The sequence below is a fragment of the Malus domestica genome, chromosome 11 (assembly GCF_042453785.1).
Source record: "Malus domestica chromosome 11, GDT2T_hap1".
NCBI classification, from domain to species: Eukaryota; Viridiplantae; Streptophyta; class Magnoliopsida; order Rosales; family Rosaceae; genus Malus; species Malus domestica.
Window position 1 is genome coordinate 9,076,605 of NC_091671.1, and position 17,965 is coordinate 9,094,569.

At 35.8% G+C, this 17,965-nt stretch overlaps 2 protein-coding genes and 1 long non-coding RNA gene across 5 annotated transcripts; 1 reads left to right on the plus strand and 2 right to left on the minus strand.

Annotated features, from left to right (window-relative positions):
- The first annotated feature begins 2,011 nt into the window (after positions 1-2,011).
- Positions 2,012-8,478, plus strand: LOC103447445 ((R)-mandelonitrile lyase 3-like). 3 transcript variants are annotated; one of them, XM_008386631.4, is made up of 6 exons: positions 2,012-2,158; positions 2,307-2,440; positions 5,864-5,998; positions 6,121-6,780; positions 7,122-7,968; positions 8,132-8,478. In XM_008386631.4, exons 3-6 carry the CDS (start codon positions 5,896-5,898, stop codon positions 8,181-8,183), a joined length of 1,662 nt encoding a protein of 553 aa, XP_008384853.1. In that variant the 5' UTR covers positions 2,012-2,158; positions 2,307-2,440; positions 5,864-5,895; the 3' UTR covers positions 8,184-8,478. The 3 variants fall into 3 exon arrangements, with proteins under 3 accessions (XP_008384853.1, XP_070664829.1, XP_017191494.1); XM_070808728.1 differs by having other exon boundaries at positions 2,108-2,125; XM_017336005.3 differs by lacking the exons at positions 2,012-2,158; positions 2,307-2,440 and adding an exon at positions 3,532-3,645.
- Positions 8,479-9,748: 1,270 nt separating this feature from the next.
- On the minus strand, positions 9,749-10,754 carry LOC139189349 (uncharacterized). Its single transcript, XR_011573212.1, has 2 exons — positions 10,418-10,754; positions 9,749-10,323 (listed from the first exon to the last, which is right to left on the minus strand). It is a non-coding gene; the product is annotated as an uncharacterized lncRNA (long non-coding RNA).
- A 665-nt stretch (positions 10,755-11,419) lies between these two features.
- On the minus strand, positions 11,420-17,499 carry LOC103447444 (factor of DNA methylation 4). The gene is made up of 8 exons (XM_008386630.4): positions 17,025-17,499; positions 14,412-15,508; positions 14,121-14,302; positions 13,573-13,641; positions 13,197-13,484; positions 12,530-12,742; positions 12,089-12,324; positions 11,420-11,736 (listed from the first exon to the last, which is right to left on the minus strand). Exons 1-7 carry the CDS (start codon positions 17,045-17,047, stop codon positions 12,094-12,096), a joined length of 2,103 nt encoding a protein of 700 aa, XP_008384852.1. The 5' UTR covers positions 17,048-17,499; the 3' UTR covers positions 11,420-11,736; positions 12,089-12,093.
- Positions 17,500-17,965: the final 466 nt, after the last annotated feature.

The following is a 17,965-nucleotide window of genomic DNA, read 5'->3' on the forward strand; positions in this document are numbered from 1 at the left end:
CTAATTCAGTCCGAGACAATCCGGTGCAACAAACGCACCCAAAATTCTAATATAACACTATGACGTTATGCGCAGTCACGAGCGTTGGTCACTGGTGGAAGCGCTGACGGTAGACATGATGACTTTTGGCAACAAAAATAAAACCATACTTCATTGCAAGGCTATAAGTTTTATCCGACTATTAAGAAAAAAATTGTATATCATTATCATTTAATACTACGATCTAGTGGTATTATTCCTTAGTTATAAGTAAGAGATCTAGGCTTAACCTATCTCCCTCTCCTTCAGTATAAATAGTATCATTTGTAAAAAAAAAAAAAACAAACAAACAAGTCATGGGTTCAAATCCATACCAGTCTCTTTCGTAACGAATATCTCTCTTACACTTAATTGGTGAGATTCTCTTAGCAATTATTTTGTAGGCCAAAGTCATTGTAACACATGTACTTCTCCATTATCTATCTATTCTATTAAGAGAAGAGGGCTTGTCAACTTTTTGCCCTTTTTTTTTCATTTTTTGCCCTCACTTTTGATACACAATGTTGACAAAAAGAATGACTAAATAGTATTTTTGTATATTTTGACAAAATGACAATCATATACATATTTTTCCTATTTTACTATGTTTTTTTTTTTTGAGAAAATGACAATCATATACTTATTTTTCCAATTTTACCCTTACTTTTGATACACAATATTTACATAAGGAGGACAAAATAGGAAAAAAAAGAGGAAAAAGTTGACAAGGAGGCTTCTCTTAATAACACTTTTGATACATAAGAAGGACAAAATAGGAAAAAAAAGGGGAAAAGTTGACAATGAGGCTTCTCTTAATATAATAGTATAGAAAAAAAATATGCACTTATTAAGAGAAATTGTTCACACACACAAAGTGTGTGCTCTCTGCTAGTTATATATAAAAAGAACACAAAAGGTGAATAGTGTTTCGATGTCATAATGCTTTACCAAAAATAATTGGACAAAAATGCTCCCAAAACAAAAAACTTCAAAGGCATCTCAAAATAATGCATCAAATAAGACAAGGGCATTTTCGTCATTTTAATATTATTTTTTTAATAATGAATGATTTTGTGGTTTTTTTTTAAATTAGTACCTCACAATAGCTAGTAATAATGTGATTCAATTTATTTATTTTTAAACACGTTCAAAACATCTTAAGAGACGTGTAATGCCAGTTATAAAAAAGATATTTCGAACGTGGATAATAATGTGATTAAATTAGTTGTCAAATGATTTTTTTTTTGTAACAAACAATATTATTTATACTAATGGGGAAGGAGGTGGGCTTAGTTTCATAATGTGATTCAATTAGTTGTTTATTAAATATTATTTTCTCTATTTTAAACACATTCAAAACATATTAAGAGACCTGTAATGCTAGTTATAAAAAAGTATTTCGCACGCGGATAATAATGTGATTAAATTAGTTGTCAAATGATTCTTTTTTAACAAACGATAAGGGGGTGGGCTTTGCCTCACAATGGGATAACAATAATGTGATTCAATCAATTATTTATTAAATATTATTTTCTCTATTCTTAATGTAAATTCTATTGAGACTAATTTTATTATGTGAATTCAGCTGCTTTAATTGGTTTATGAGGGGTTTCTTTTAGCATGATAAAAAATTATTCATTTACTTCAAATATTTGACTTTTCTTCTAACATGATTTAAAACGTGTAAGTCGCGCATAGCATGCCGTTATTCAAAAAATACATTTTGCACGCGCGTGCATGAAGGCTAGTTAAAATTAAAATGTCAACTAACTTCGGGCGCGCGTGCACGAAGGCTAGTTAAAATTAAAATGCCAACCAACTTCCGGGACCAAGTAAAGGCTGAACAGGACAAATTCTAAACCTGGTCCTCCTCCTTCCCAAGTAAACGCTGAACAGGATAAATCCTAGACCATGTCCTCCTCCTTCCCATGTCTTACATAAACAAGTGAAGAACAAAGACTCGTGTAATAAAAGATAAGTGACAGATGTTGGGAGTTTTTTTACAAGAATTCTCATTCTACTAGAAGTCAAGTTTTCCGATGTTGGGATCTTGACTTAGATCGTTGAATTTTGGTGAAGCGGATGCCCATTGAATTACAAGTATAGAGTAAGGACAAAATTATGTCTTAAGAATATTGCGGTACATAAGCCTCAATCATTATTTTATCTATTTGAAGTTAATTTCGTTTTGTTCATATTATTGAGTTGCATTTATTATATATTATATATTCAAATTTATATATATATATGTAAATTGTCATTGACTGTTGATAAGTATCCAACAACAGATGCTTAGAACCTTCAGCGGCCTGGCGAGCAGTTATATAAGAAGGAATAAGATACAGCAAATCTATGCCATTGCCTTGCGGGTAAGGAGTGCTTGGAAATAGCTTCAAAACCAAATGCGATATTGTCGTCTCGGGTAAATCTTGTCTCTTTTTTTCACTAACAATCTAATCCGATACTAAACATGTTAATGTTGTCAAGTGTAAGAAATGAAGAGCCGTGAATAAATTGAGAAAGGGAAGGCTAAGTTTGTTATTCATTCTCTTCAGTCTATGAAATATACTGTGTTTCTTCTGCTTTTCTCTTCCTTCTCTGCTTTCTTTTATGCTTAACATGGTATTTGATATTTTATGCTTAACATGGTATTTGAGTCACGTTGATTCATGAGTGAAGTAAGGGCGAATTTATTAATGGATCCGGGTGGTACCGAAACCTTATGAAAGCTCTCTTAATATGTGCTGGTTTTAGAACTCTATAGATTGCAGCGCAGCAAAAAAAAACTCTCTTTCGTCTACAAACCAGCACACATTCTAAAAAAAAAAAATTAAAACTCTCTTTCGTCTACAAACCCGAGGCCCTACTATTCTTCGTGCAATTCCCTCATTAATTAACACAAACCCCAAATCCACCCATCCAACCCTAATCCCAACGGAAACCCACCACCATCAATCCAGCTCTCTCCACCATCACATGAGATTTTATAATTTTTGTCTTATGTGTATTAGATGAAAATATTTATATAATTATTGTGATATAGTTTGTTATTTTTTTATTAATTTGATCATATGCTGGTTAATTCATATATACATTTTTATGTCTTCATTAGTGCATTTAATTTATTATTTTTTATTCTGAATAATTGACTTCGGTTTTACAGTTGCAGATGCGTTAGTGAATAGTGCATTTTTCACCATAAATATCATTAAGCATTCACTCCTCAACAAAATAAAAAATTAATGGTTAAGTGATAGTTTAATTGTGTAGTAAGATTTTTTTATTCTTGTATCGATAATGAAATATAATGAAACATTTTCGAAGTATGAAACCTTTTCATAGACAAATTTAGTATTTCTACTATCATGATTTAGGAATGAAAAGTATTTATTGTTAATTTTTTTTTTAAAGTTATTTGCATCTAAGTTTTATTTGAAATTTTTACATTAGGATCCCCGATATTGAAATTCTAAATCCTTCAGGATATTGAAATTCTAAATCCACCACTAGCGTGAAGCCGGAGGGGTCAATGGGTTCACATGACCCCAAAAACTCTATATAATTCCAATATAATTTTTGCTACAGATCCCAATACCGTAATAAGAACTTCCAACAACTAGCTTCAGTGTAAGTTTTATGCAATAGTCTTCATGCGTTTAAATTTCTTATTTGATTTCCATTATTTCTCAACACTCTATTTATCAATAGTCTTTCATAGTAAGTTCAATCAATTGAGAGGATTGATGAATAGACTCTCACAAAAGTTGTATTTGCTCATGTGTGGAGGGAGGCCAATATTGTGGCAAATGAATTGGCTACTTTAGGGCTAGTTTGGGGTCTTTGTGTTGTGAAAAAAAAAAATAGTATTGTCTTCATAAGCAAGAGTTTTCTGTTGTTTTGGATCCATGTTTTTTAATTTACCAAACACAATTTTAGCTCAAACTTAAAAAAAAAACGACTTTTAAAAAAAAATTCAGGAATGTCAAACCAGTCCTTAATCATTCTATTTCGGTCTGATTATATTTGGTTCATTCCAACGAGCGTAAGGCATGCCTTACGCTTCGACTTCCTTTTGCACTGGTTGCCCAAGAGGCTCGATAATATAATCTCTTCGTTGTATTTGCTTATGGCAGCCAAATTAATGGTTGTGATTGCTTAAGAGAAAATAGTCTACATACACAGTGAAAGTTAATATGTGGTTATAATTGTTATAATTTGGTTGTATACGTCGATATAAGTGATGACATTATCAATAATGATATAGTGCAACCACGAATACAAAATATAACAACCAGTCATGAATTATAAATGTAATTTTATAAATAATATCACTTCATATTATTCCAACTCTAAAAGTTTACTTGTCCAATCATACTCCATATTTCACACTTCAAAATAGAATATTCCAACAAAATTCTATTTTCTAGTTCTATTTTTATTTGGGGTGTGAAATCCACATACTCCTTATTAATTTTTGTCCTTTGATCTTCTTCAATTCATTTAATCCGACAACTGAAAATTAAGAGGGTGTGTGGACAGCACACCCCTTTTATTTTTGTGAAAATATCCTGCTTCATTTATAATTGCACTCACACCTCATCCTCTTTCTCATTTTATTTTTCACCTTAGGCTTAAATTAAAAATCTTAATAGCAAGTGACTTGTAACTCAGTTGGTTAAGAGTATTCTCTCTTGCACTCATTTAAACACAAGATTATATTAGTTTATATCTAAAGTATTAAAATATTATCCTATTGTTTGTAAAAAAAAATCTTTATTAGAAATTTGTAATGGTATTGAGAAAAAAGAATGTTTTTATTTTAAATTATGATAGAATATTAGTTAAAATGCAAAAATGATTGAAGGAAAATAAGATTTCTTTAGACCAACTCTAGTGGGGAGTTGCCAAATGCAAAATTTGGCAAACAAAAGACAAATTTTATGTTGTCAAACTGTTTTTCTCCCCCAACTCTGCAATGCTAAAATTTAGCACCTTAGCTATTTTAAATGTCAAACAAGTAGTTTAGTCTCAAATTTCTTTTGTTAACTTTTTTTGTTCAAAGATATTTTGTTATCTTAAGTTATTTTTACGATCATTTTAACTTAAAAAATTTGAATTGTGACAAGAATTCAAAATTGCACAATTTGTGACAATATTGACTTCAATGTTGAAAATAGGAAATGTTTGCATGAAAAAACAAGGAATATATTATATATGCTGCAATAACATGACCAACACAAGAGACTAGGTCCTGCTTTGAACCAGCTTGAGCGCAAAACTTTTTTCAAGTTTTCTGCATGCAGTGCGACAGCGTGTGGGCTCAACTCACCATACGTTTGCGCGTGCCTCCCAGCGCGTCCACGTCAAGCCCAGTCACACCATTCAAGTGCTTCTTAATGGTGGGAACCATTAGAAATAGCAAGTTGAACGAAAGATTTTTCAGTAAGATTGATATACGGAGTGGTAAACCACGTGTTATTATACAAATAGTAAGATATGTGTGCTAAAAAGTTAATAACTTAAAAAAAAAATATTCACCACTTCTATTAAAACATATGGTGTACCTTGTGTTCTCATCTGAAAAATTTCTCAACTTGAACAATAGTCTAAAACTTGGGAATGTAGAAATTGAATTTTTAGCACCAAATGGACTTGGGTTGGGAGAGGATTTGGTTGCTAAACTCTTAAGTTTAGAGTTGGGCTCTTTCAACTCTGTGTATGGAGCTAAAAAAAAATACTTGTGGGACCTCGTGTGTTTTACAGTATGGCTCAAGAGCAATTTTACTCCAAAAGTCTTTACTTGAAGAACAAGAAACTAACTTTTCATTTAATATTTTATTTTCAGGAGAAAAACGTAGATCTTGTTTCGAAAATAATATGGAGAAATCAGCAATTGCTACTAGATTATTGCTTTTGTACTTTTTTGTCTTCTGCCCTCAATTAGGGGTTCACTCATTCGCCACTCCTTCTAACATTCAAGGTACCAAATATATTTTAAAAGTTTCATTGGTTCTTCGAGTAACTTACATAACAATAAATTTAATAATAAACAGTTCTCGTTATATAATCTTGTTTCCTCATCTCTATATTCATATACTGCAGATTTTAGCTACTTGAAATTTGTACGTAACGCAACTGATCTACCATTGCAAGAAAAATATGACTACATTGTGGTTGGAGGGGGCACGGCAGGGTGCCCATTGGCAGCAACTTTATCCGCGAACTACTCCGTGCTCCTCCTAGAAAGGGGAGATATTCCCACAGCATATCCAAACGTGTTGAGTAACGCTGGGATTCTTGCAAATTTCATGCAAGAAGATGACGGTAAGACGCCAGCCCAGAGGTTCACATCAGAAGATGGTGTAGCTTTTGTAAGAGGACGGGTCCTAGGCGGGTCAAGTATGATCAATATTGGTCTTTACTCAAGGGCCGACAGTGAATTCCTCAAGAAATCAGGAATTAAATTGGACATGAACTTAGTCAATAATTCATATGAATGGGTTGAAAACACTCTAGTGTTCCGTCCGAATTTATCACACTGGCAATCTGTTGTGAAAGATGCATTGTTAGAAGCTGGTGTTCGTCCAGACAATGGACTTACTTTGGATCACATTCAGGGAACTAAAATCACGGGTACGATCTTTGACGATCGTGGAAGAAGACATGGTGCCGTGGAACTGCTAAATAAAGGACATCCAAAAAACCTGAGAGTTGCAATTCATGCCGCAGTAGAGAGGATCATTTTCTCTTCCAAGGCATCAGGTATGCTAACATTTGATATATACAATTAAAGGCCATTTAGATTTCCATCCTTCGATGACACGAGTTAAGGTTTTCCTTTTCTTTTTTTTTTCATTAAATCCATCTTAGATTGGATTTTGATTGGACTTTGATTTTGATCTTGTTTGTTGCTTACATATTACTGTGAATGTACATATGTGTAAGTACATTAATATGTTTCGATCGAAAAACAAAAATCAAATCTATCAGGGCGTTGAAAAAAAAAAAACTCCTTGATATATTTGAAGAATTTGAATCTATTCTATATATTTAATAACTTGTAAGTTAAATATATGTTCAATTCTAGTATCGGTTGAATGCAGGTTTGTCAGCTAAAGGAATCATATACACTGATTCCTATGGGAGGTCTCATCAGGCATTGATACGTGGTAAAGGTGAGGTTATATTGAGTGCAGGGGCAATTGGGAGTCCTCAACTTCTGCTACTTAGTGGTGTTGGCCCGAAGTCCTACCTTTCATCTCTTAAAATCCCAGTTGTTCACCCACAACCTTACGTTGGGCAGTTTATGCGTGACAATCCTCGTAATTACGTTACCATTTTGCCCCCATCTGAACTAGAACCTTCTACTGCACAGATTGCTGGTATCACAAGTGATTACTATATAGAGACCGTCTCCGGGTTGCCATTTTCTACTATGGCCTTTAGTCTTTTCCCTAATCCAACTATTCCCATGACGATAAATTCAACTTTCGGGCACATTGTTACCAAAAATCCAGCACCCTTGTCCTATGGTTCTCTTAAACTGCAATCATCCTATGATGTCAAAGTCGGCCCAAATGTCAAATTCAACTACTTTGCAAACAAGGCAGACCTTTCTCGTTGTGTTAGTGCCGTGAGGAAAATGGGTGATTTATTAAAAACAAACGCATTGAAACCATTTAAGACTCAAGATTTGCCAGGCGAAGATGGTTTTAACCTTTTTGGACCGCCTTTACCAATGAACCGGTCAGATGTTGCATCCATTGAAACATTCTGTCGAGACACAGTAGCCACATTTTGGCACTACCATGGTGGATGCCTCGTCGGAAAGGTAGTTGATGGAGATTTCCGGGTCATGGGGATCAAGGCATTACGTGTTGTCGATGGATCTGTGTTCAAAAGTTTATCACCAGGGACCAATCCTCAAGCCACTCTTATGATGTTAGGCAGGTATGCATGTTCATGCATTCAAAGAAAACCATAAGAAATTACCTGTACATAATACATAATATCTACTAAATCCTCCGAAATTATTTATTTATTTTGTTTTCCTTTTTTTTTATAAGAATATACTGTTGTTGTTTTCCCACTCCAAATTTTGTTCTTTGGGCAGGTATGTTGGCCTTCGATTGCTGGAAGAAAGATCAGCTAGCAAGGGGCGTTGATCATAATTCAAGATTATGGTTAATTTGTCATGCAATAAGTTGAAGGTTATTGAACAAAGTTTAGCGTTATGGTTTTTACATAAGACAAACTTAGTTAATAAGGTCATGATGTAACTCAAGACTCAAGTGGTACTGGATGGATAGAATAATTGAAAATCGAAGCTAAAGGCACATTAGTTTAGGGAAATTGGTTCGATGACCCTATTGCAAAGCCCTCTTCATATAATTCAATTTGTATCCATATGTTGTCCAAACATTAAGATTTTATTAATATGTTGTTGAGATTTCGTTGATATGTTGTTGATATTTTGTCGATATAGATAAACCCTAAGTGAAGGCAATTTTCTCAAAAAAAGCTCTTATTGAATACATTTTTGAAGTAGGGTTGTTTTTTATTGGTATTTTTAACCAAGGCGAGCACATTTCCCTTAGTTTTGTCGGTTTTTTTTTTTTTTTCTTCTTTTTAAATTGTTTTCAATCAACACTACAAAAAACTCTTTGTCAGATGAAATAATTTTTTCGGACCAAATATGGATTAGTCGCCTAACATTTCAGCCGACGAAACAAAGTCTTTGGGTAAAGGAGCATTCACCATCCTTGCCCGACGAATATATCTTGCTCGATGACATAGTTGCGTCGAGTTTCTACAAATTAAATACTTTAGCCAGACGAAGGCATCTGTTTAACAAAAATAAAATAAAAATACAACAAAAGTTTCTTCAGGTAAAGCTATTAATTTTTTTTATTCGAAATTAAAATAATATTTAATTTAAATTATTTAAATCTATTTATATTAATCTAAAAATATTGTATTAAAAATAATATATTTCTTTCAATTTATGTAGCAAAAATTAAACTAAAGTACAACTACTGGGGTGGCTAGTGGAATGGTGCTTGAAGATCGCTCAAATGCTCGGGAATGCGAATGCAAGAAGCTGTCATTGCTTCTCAACAAATTGTACTATTACTGGGGTGGCTAGTGGAATTGTGCATGAAGATCGCTCAGATGCTCGGGAATGCGAATGCGAGAAGCTGTCATTACTTCTCAGCAAATTGTACTATTACACTTGGTGTAATGGGCAGTGTTTACGACATATTGAAAATTTTCCCGTAAGAGACAAGGTAGTTAGAAGTTTTTCTTTGCGAAGTGTTTGGCTAAATTTTTCTTTTTAAGTTTGAATTTCGTAGATAAGCAAATTTCATATTTATTATGACTTAATACACTAAGAAATCGTGTTTGTCTAAATTTTCCTTCAAAGTAATTTATGTTTGTTACTATACCAATATAAGCTCTCGTGTGGACCCGAATGCAAGGGGTCCTCTTAGGCCATCTCCAACTGAATGAGGGTCAGAAGGCTTGTTTTAGCCCTATAGCCCTCCAAGAAATTAATATTTTAATGAACAGTGACATACCATATTTTTCTTACCATCTCCAATCGATGGGCCAGAGGGCCATAGGCCAAACATAGCCTTGTGACAAAAAACCATTTCCAACCGAGGGGTCCAAAGGGGCATAGGCCAAACATAATTTATTATTTTAATTTAAGAACTACTACAACTTAAACTTAAAGTCTATAATCATCATCATCATCATTATCTGCCATTGTAGGATTATAGTTGAAGGTCAACAACTCCCGTCGGGCCATAATATCCCTTTTTTTCCTAACAAAATAGGCTTACTCATTAGAGTGTAATTTGAAGTGTTCCCTTACATATTCCTATCATCCATCTCTTCTAGTATTTGTTTGGCCCGTTCTTCGTGCCTACGGTTCATTTCTTCTGCGGCAATGGCATTTTTCTTCGCCATAAATCACAAAGAGGCCGCCATTTCCTATTGAAAGGTGTAATCATCCTTTGCCTTGCCCTTTTCCTTCAATTTTCGGGCATTGTTTCTTCCCATAGCCCTAGGTATGGAACCTTAACCAAGAGACAAATTTCCTAACCTTGTTTCTTGAACGGTAAAAGATCCATCTTCATCCCCATATGCAATTGAGGATGCATTTCTGAACACCGGCGTAGGACCAACTCTTTGTTGAGGTGGATCTTCAAATAACACCCACCCTTTACAAATTTCCCAACAACTGTGATGATTAAAAGGTTTCGAGTTGTCCTCCATATATAATCCCTCCACTTGGCATACCTAGAAAATATAATTACAAAAATTAAAGAAAATTAATTTATGAAATTAAATGTAATATAATTAAATATTTAAAATAAATTGTGAAAATACTTACTTCGTCGTAGTAATTGGCGCCGCTTTCATATCTGCTTGCGGCCTTTACCAGTGCTTGATGTCATTTATTCAAACTTGGATGAAGATGTTTCTTCCATCTTGAAGAACAACTCTCGTGATTTCGGGTATTCAATGGAGTGGTGCCTTCGTAGAACTCATAGTATTTTTTGGACGTACGAGTCCAAACACCTTCACTTGTTCGAGAACTTCCCCTCACACTATCTTCTGAGACCCATCTATAAGCCCTGCAAAGAGCTTCATCTTCTTTTCGGGTCCAAGCCCTACCTTCCATTGCCGATATGGCCATTTGAAAATTATTGAAAAAATTGAAGGAAATATTATTGGAAGAAGTAAGAGAACAAAATGTGAGGAATTGAAATAGAATGAAGTAAAATAGTATGGAATGATGAAAATTATGCGAGAAATGGTGTAGGAATGGCTTAGGTATTTATAGGAAAAAAAAAATCCAACGGTCACCTGGCTTCATGCTGACGCCAGGTAACTGTTGGATTCACATGCTTGGGCCAACTAGTTGGTCTGTTTTCCCTTTTTTGGTCTGTTGGGGCCCACGAGCTCTTTGGTCTAGCTCTTTGTTGGAGACGGTTTTTGTGTCATTTGGGTTATTTTCGGCCCTCTGGCCGGATTGGTTGGAGATGACCTTATGTGTGTCCTTGGAGCTGATATGACACAACTATCCTTACCCAAGACTTTCTTTAATTACAAAACAATCTATCTTTCCTTGGACTAAAGAGAAACTTTGTCTTGGACTGATTCATATGACAGATGATTTTCACACCCTGCTTTTAGTCTCTCACACACCGTGTTTGTTTTTTTTTTTTTTTGGCCATCAGAATGAATAAATCACACACAAATAACGGCAATTAAACAGACGTTTGTGAAAGGTTAAAAAGGGTTTGTTTATCATTTCCATTTTCATAAACGCTATATTTTAATATAATCATGCCAAGTAATGAGTGCAACCTGTCACTGAAAAATGAAACGATTTGGCAGAACTATGGGGTTTTCACTTCCTTTGCCGAAAAGCTCAGAGACAAAAGACCAACCTGAAGCCTATTTTTGTGGTCCAAATATGACATGCAAAGTAGTGTGCTGAAACATCCAATAACTAATACAAATTTGAATGGTAAATCTGTCCTCACTAATCTTACCATATCTGATGCTGAAATGAAATTCTTAAATTTGTTCAGTCTCGCAATCTGACATCGGATGAAGCAATAAAAGAAGACTTAACAGCGGCTAATCGACACTTACCAGTAACCGAAGCTCTTTAAGCACCCCATCCATGTTCCGCTCTGTCACCTACAAAAACCACATTCAGGTCAGAGTTAGCCGAGGAAATAAACCCATGCATAAGAAACAACAGTCGAATTACAATGTGAAACCACCATATAGCGACAAGCAACAGTCGAGTTACATGCTATGCATGATGTCATAATTTCCTAATATACAGTCTTCATACTAATTTATCAAGTTCGAAATTGATTTGTATCGTTTAAGCATATACTAAATGATTACTATTTTCAACAATGTAACTGACCTCAACTTCAAATCATTAAGCAATATTCTTGAAAGAATTAGAATATCTCGCAGTCTGAAAGCTATGTATGATTCAAGATAGATTTGCATAGCAAGTAAAGTTTTAAATGCATGCCTTGTTTATCTTCTCCGTTTCCTAAGCGGTTTCCACTTGCTTAGCAAAAATACTGCTCCCTCCTTCAACGAAGCCTTCCTTCCTTCTTTGAAGTTCCACAGCTCAGGTATTATATAGCGTCCACTGGGATTATACTCATTCATTTCCATCAAAGCAGTTGTCACTGCCTTGTATACTTCATCACCCAGCTGATTCTTCAAATCCTTCAATTTGTCATCATTTTCATCAATAATTTCCTGTACCCACATCCAACAAAACCCAGTTAATGGAAAGTAAGAGCAACAGGAATACCTCAATCGTTATAAACCACCAGCACTCATTATGAGTTGAACTGTTATAACAAGAGCAACATGTAAAAGATAGTCGTCAACAATGGTATTCTACGTATTTATTTATCGAAAGGAACCAACAATACATATTGCTTGATTATTGAATGTATACCGTAGGCTTCCCTTCTTGATCCGTAATTATCTTGAAAGGATGCCAGTTTGGATCCCTAAGATACGCCTCCCACAGAGAGCAGTACTCCACAGCCTTCTCATCTGCTGCTTCATTGGAGTATTTCTCCTTGGTTGCAATTTGAAATGGCTTCTGGTCAAGATCTCCCATTCTCTTCACGCCAATAGTAGCACGGTGGGTTGAATCCCAGAGTCCCTGCATATAACAAAAGTTAGACTCCCACAACACCACAACAGACGAGACCACGTTTGACAAACCATATTGATAAGCAAGGACCCAGATCAACAAACCATAAGCATGGATTGTGATCAGCAATCCACACTGATTAGAAAACATCACAATTCACGTTCAACAACTTAGTCACATTGCTAATGTGATTTTCTAGCTTAAAAGAGAAACTAATGCCTACGAACCCCCATAAACCAGCTTTCATCATGGTTTCAGCATGCTAATATATACATGTTATTCAAACTCATGCACTGTATGGTCCATAGTCTATGGTATCAAGGCATAATTGTGTCATAAAAAATTAATTCTATATCAAATGCATGGAAATATTTAGAAGGAAAAAAAAAATTAATAGCATATTGCAGAGAATATAATTCAATAAAACCCCCAAGATCTAGACCAGAAAAATAAATGCACATACACTGATTAGTTCCTTACGAGCCTCCTGCACTTCATCATTATTCCTCCGCTCCTTAACAAGAAGTGTTTTGTAAAGTTCCTCTACATCGGTATACTCCTCCTCCTTCTCCTTTAACTGGCTTTGTATTTCCTCCACCTTCTTCTTGGCTTCCAAATCCTCATCCTCCTCCATGTGTTTCATCACCTTTACAGCACCTTTCATTCGCTCTATCTCAAGCTCCAGTACCTGTTTGGCATCGAGCTGCTTTTCCAATTCAATAATTCTCTTACGAAGTGTCTCCTTTTCTTTCTGCAATTGCAATTTAAGCAGCATACAAAATTTTTCAGAGTTTCATTCATTCAATTCCCAAGTTTCAAAATAATAATGGAAAACAAACCTTCTGTTCTTCTGCTAACCATAACATCTTCTCATCAGCTGTCTTTTGTTCCAAGGTAGCACGCTCATTCTAAAAGCCAAAAAAAAAACCTATATTACGCTGTACTGAATAATAATTGCCAAGAATATCACAAGCAATGATAGATGCAAAATTAAGGCAAACGAAACCAGACATTCACAATGATAACTGCTATGCCATAGGTCAACTCTGTACAACCTCAACTTACCTTACTGACCCCACCAGAAGCATGTGAGACACGAGTATTTAACTAGTCTCTGTTATTCTCATGGAATACCAAATATGTGGGACAGCAGAAAAATGTAAAAGTAAATTAAATGTACATGTTCTGATTTGTTAATCTTATTCGCTTTGTTCTCTCTTTCTCTCTTCTCCTCCTGAAATTCTGATTCCCTGATGTTAGTGTATCTACTTACAAGCTACATCACTTTAAATTAATACAAGTCAGAAGTCAATGCCATTGGTACATCTGCACAATATTCAAACAGAGCCTATGTTTATTAAATTTAAGATGGAAACAAGAAGATTACCATTTCCCTTTCGTGGTAGAGTTTCCTTCTCTCGCTATCATTTTGTGCACGGTGTTCCTGCAGTTGTTTCTCACGTTGCTGAAGCTCTTTCTTTTTAGTTTCCAACTTCAATGCGGCTTTCTTGTGGTCTAAGCATATCTTCTCCAGGTCTTCACGGGCAGCTTTTTGCATTTTTTCTCTTTCTAACAACATAACAAATATATTATAAAATAAGCAAACACAGGAATAAAATGAGGAACCAAGACAATTTAAAGTATTTTCATAAAGCTGGGTATGTTTTGAGCAGCATACTTTCATTGATAGCTTTGAGCATCTCCTCCTTTTTATTTAAAACGCTTGCTAATTTGTTTAGATCATTGTCGGTCTTGCGGTATTTTCTTTCCAATTCCTCTACTAGTGAATTCTTCGTCTCCAGGGTGCTAGCTAGATCGGAAACCAGTTTTAAATTTTTCCTCTGTTCTTCTGCTTGTTGGGCAGAAACAGTTTTCAGATCTCCGTTCCTACGAAGATGATCACCCAGAATGCTACTCAAGCTGTAATCATCATCCCGAGCAACCCATCCATATAAGTTATCTCCTCGATTCCTAGCTAGAGTATAGTCCCGTTTTCCACGGTGATCAACTTCAAAACTCTTCTCAAAGGACTTTGCATCATGGAAACCTTCCCAGCTTTTCTCGAACTCAACAATAGCATACCCAGAGTGACCCCTTCTGCCCCACAAAGGATGAACCTTCACAGGGTTAAAACCTTTACTTGCCAGCTCAGTTTTGAGTTTGGTACCACTTTCCCCAACATGTCTCCCGTCCTTGAATTCAGTTTTAACATTTGCCACAACACCCATCCAAGGCCATACAAACAATTGGTCATTGTCATGTACAGTAGGGCGAACACCAGCTGAAGAAGCTGTGGTGGGTTTGGCCTTGGGGTAGGGGGTGGGAAGCTTGGGGGCTAGGGGCGGGCAAGCAGTAAGATGGGATTCGGCTGGAGACTCAGAATGATTACTTTTTTCTCTGATTTGGGGTTGGCTAGAGACCACCCCAGCCACTGCATCAGTCCTTCTTTGCGATTTTTGTCCAGCATTAGGTGTTGATTCTATCCGACTCTTCACATCAAGATATCTATCTATATACCTCTCCAAAGCCAAGTGCTTTGCTTTCTCTTTTAAAACCCTGCTGTCTCTGCCAATATCGGAAGCGTGTAGTGAAAGCTCTTTTAGTCGGTAATCACGCCTCCTCTTCTCATCACAAAATGGGCATCTGTAAGTTGAATCAGAATTTTTCACCTTATAACTGCCTTTCTTTAACAGATCGTAATAGTCATATTTATAGTCTTCTAGTTCAGACAGGCTAAAACCCTTTTCTTCTTTCAATCTGTGAGACATGTCAAGCCTGCAATGCAGATCATTTCTATCAATTCAAAGCAACCAAACAAGGCAATAAGGTACAAAAACATCCAGATGAAAAACAAACCCCAACACATGTACTATGAAATAATGATTGGACTTTCAGTGCTTGCTAAATATTGAACATACTTTAAACGCAAACAAAATGTCTGACCAATTACTGAATAACGGTCTTCTATGATATGATCTGTTATCTTCCCCTTGTCATTAACAATAAAAAACATTTTAAAATCCAAGCTTATAAAACTTCAGAAACATTTGGCTGACATAGATAAACAAAGTAATCATGGTTTAGGGGCATGGGAATACACACTTTACTACTACCATTTTGTCATTTCCTTTTTCCATTATCTTACATAACTAAATTTTTCTAGCTGCATTTCACCAAGGCATGAATTGCCAAGGATAATCCATTTCCTGACATTGCATATAGGCACTCTAGACGCATTCAATCTCTATCCCGCGGTGAATATGTTTATCTCACTTAACACCTTCAGCAACCCAAATTTCTTCTACTTTCCCGGGACCAAATACCGGTGTCACCACCTTAGTGGCAGCATATACATTAACTTGACAAGCATCTGATTACTCCAAATTTTTATCTGTCTGACCTCTAACCATAGACCTCCTGCTGCTGTGCGTCGCATATGTTTGATAACACAACATAATTTACCGCACTCATGTTTTGTAATTAAACATATTTTCAAAGATGGTTCCATCTAACTTATTTGTAGAGTTATACAACAAGCTTTTAAAGAGTTATATACGATACATCTTCGTTAATGGTTTTCAGAGGTTGTTAATGCAGCACATAGATATGTGTCATTGGCTACAAGAGTCTATATTTACAGCTTCAATATAGACGCATCTAACAAATTAATTTTGTTATTCATTACATGTCGATATAGACAAAATCGTTATAGGTTTCAGAGTTATTGGTTTTAAAATGTATCATTACATAAATAAAAAATTTTGATAACTCGAAATCTAAACTACACTTGGAGGGGATTCCAACTCGGGTGCCTGGGTGAGAACACAATGTTGTAGCCAACCGGTCTAACGCACATCTGCTATTTTGTATATGCATTCTTTTAAGAATTCTTTTCTAAAAAGGCGATAATCTAAACATCTCAAATCTACGCGGGAAGAAGATCGTACTGACCATGAGCTATTTATTATTTAAAACTAACAAGCATAGCATTTGCAAGGGCAAATGTGTCAAGGTGTGTCTGGTTTAGATTTAAATAAAACCCACCTAATCAGCTCAGTAAGACTTAAACACTCATTTTCCTTTCGTCTCCCCCCAAATTTTCTCAGCAACCAAACAGTCCATTACAAAGTATAAACAACAAAAACAGCAGAATCACAAAGATCAATGCACAAAATCAGAAATGTCTGAGCTAAACTCTGTTTGGTTACCCAAAAATACAGAATCCCAACTCTGTTCTCCTCGGGAAACCAAGCAGCGCTAAACCACATGCATTTGAGTTCGAAACTCATACCTTGGTTTCTTGGAAACAGACATTTCGAAACCCTAGCCGGTATCGGAAATCTGAAGTTCTGGACCGGCGACCTAACGAAGCCGTTGATGTTGACGAAGCACTGGTTTCAGCCTCGGAGCTTAAAACGACGGCGTTGCCTGAGGTACGAAGGATATAACGACGCTCCCGTTGAAGTCGCCTACGAGAAGGCCATTCGGACGACGATCAGTGAAAAACTCGGGAAATGGGATGAAATCGGAAGCTGAAACGAAACGGTGGCCGTGTTGGCGGCCAGACGACGGCGGAAAGGACGAGACTGCGGCAGAGAAAATGGCGTTTAGGGTTTTAGAGAGAGAGAGAGTGAGGTGAAGAGTGAGGAGTTTGAGAGAGAGAGGAGAAGGGATCTCTGCAAATTCATCACACCATTTACCCTTTCGTTCTTAAAACATCCGTTCTTGAATTTCTCCCTATTTTTCGAATTTTTTGCTTTTGCCATTTCTAGAACCATCTTCCCGAGTGTGTAATATTTTCTTGTACTCGCCACGGATTATACGGGATTTTAGTGACTTCTTGATCGGACGGCTAGATGTTAGCAACAAAAGAGAGAGCGGATTTTAGGGAAACTAGTGGCGTTGGGGGTGGGCGCTACCACATGCTTTGTGTGACCAACCTTGTGGGGCATGGACGACACGTGGAGGCTAGATAATGGATATGCTTATTGGCGAGTACTGTACCAACAGTTGACCCAAGAAGAAATTGGCTGGAAATTGGATAAAATCATATAACCACGATTTTGTGTAAGAATTCTTGATCGACATTTTAGTTAAAATGATCTTTCAGAGATTCATATAACATCTTATTTTGATTTTTGTTAGTCAAAATTAATAAAAGTGGTTCCTGAGTTTGTCAACCGTAAATCAATTTAGTTCTTTCGTAAAAAAATTGTCACTATTCTAATTGTG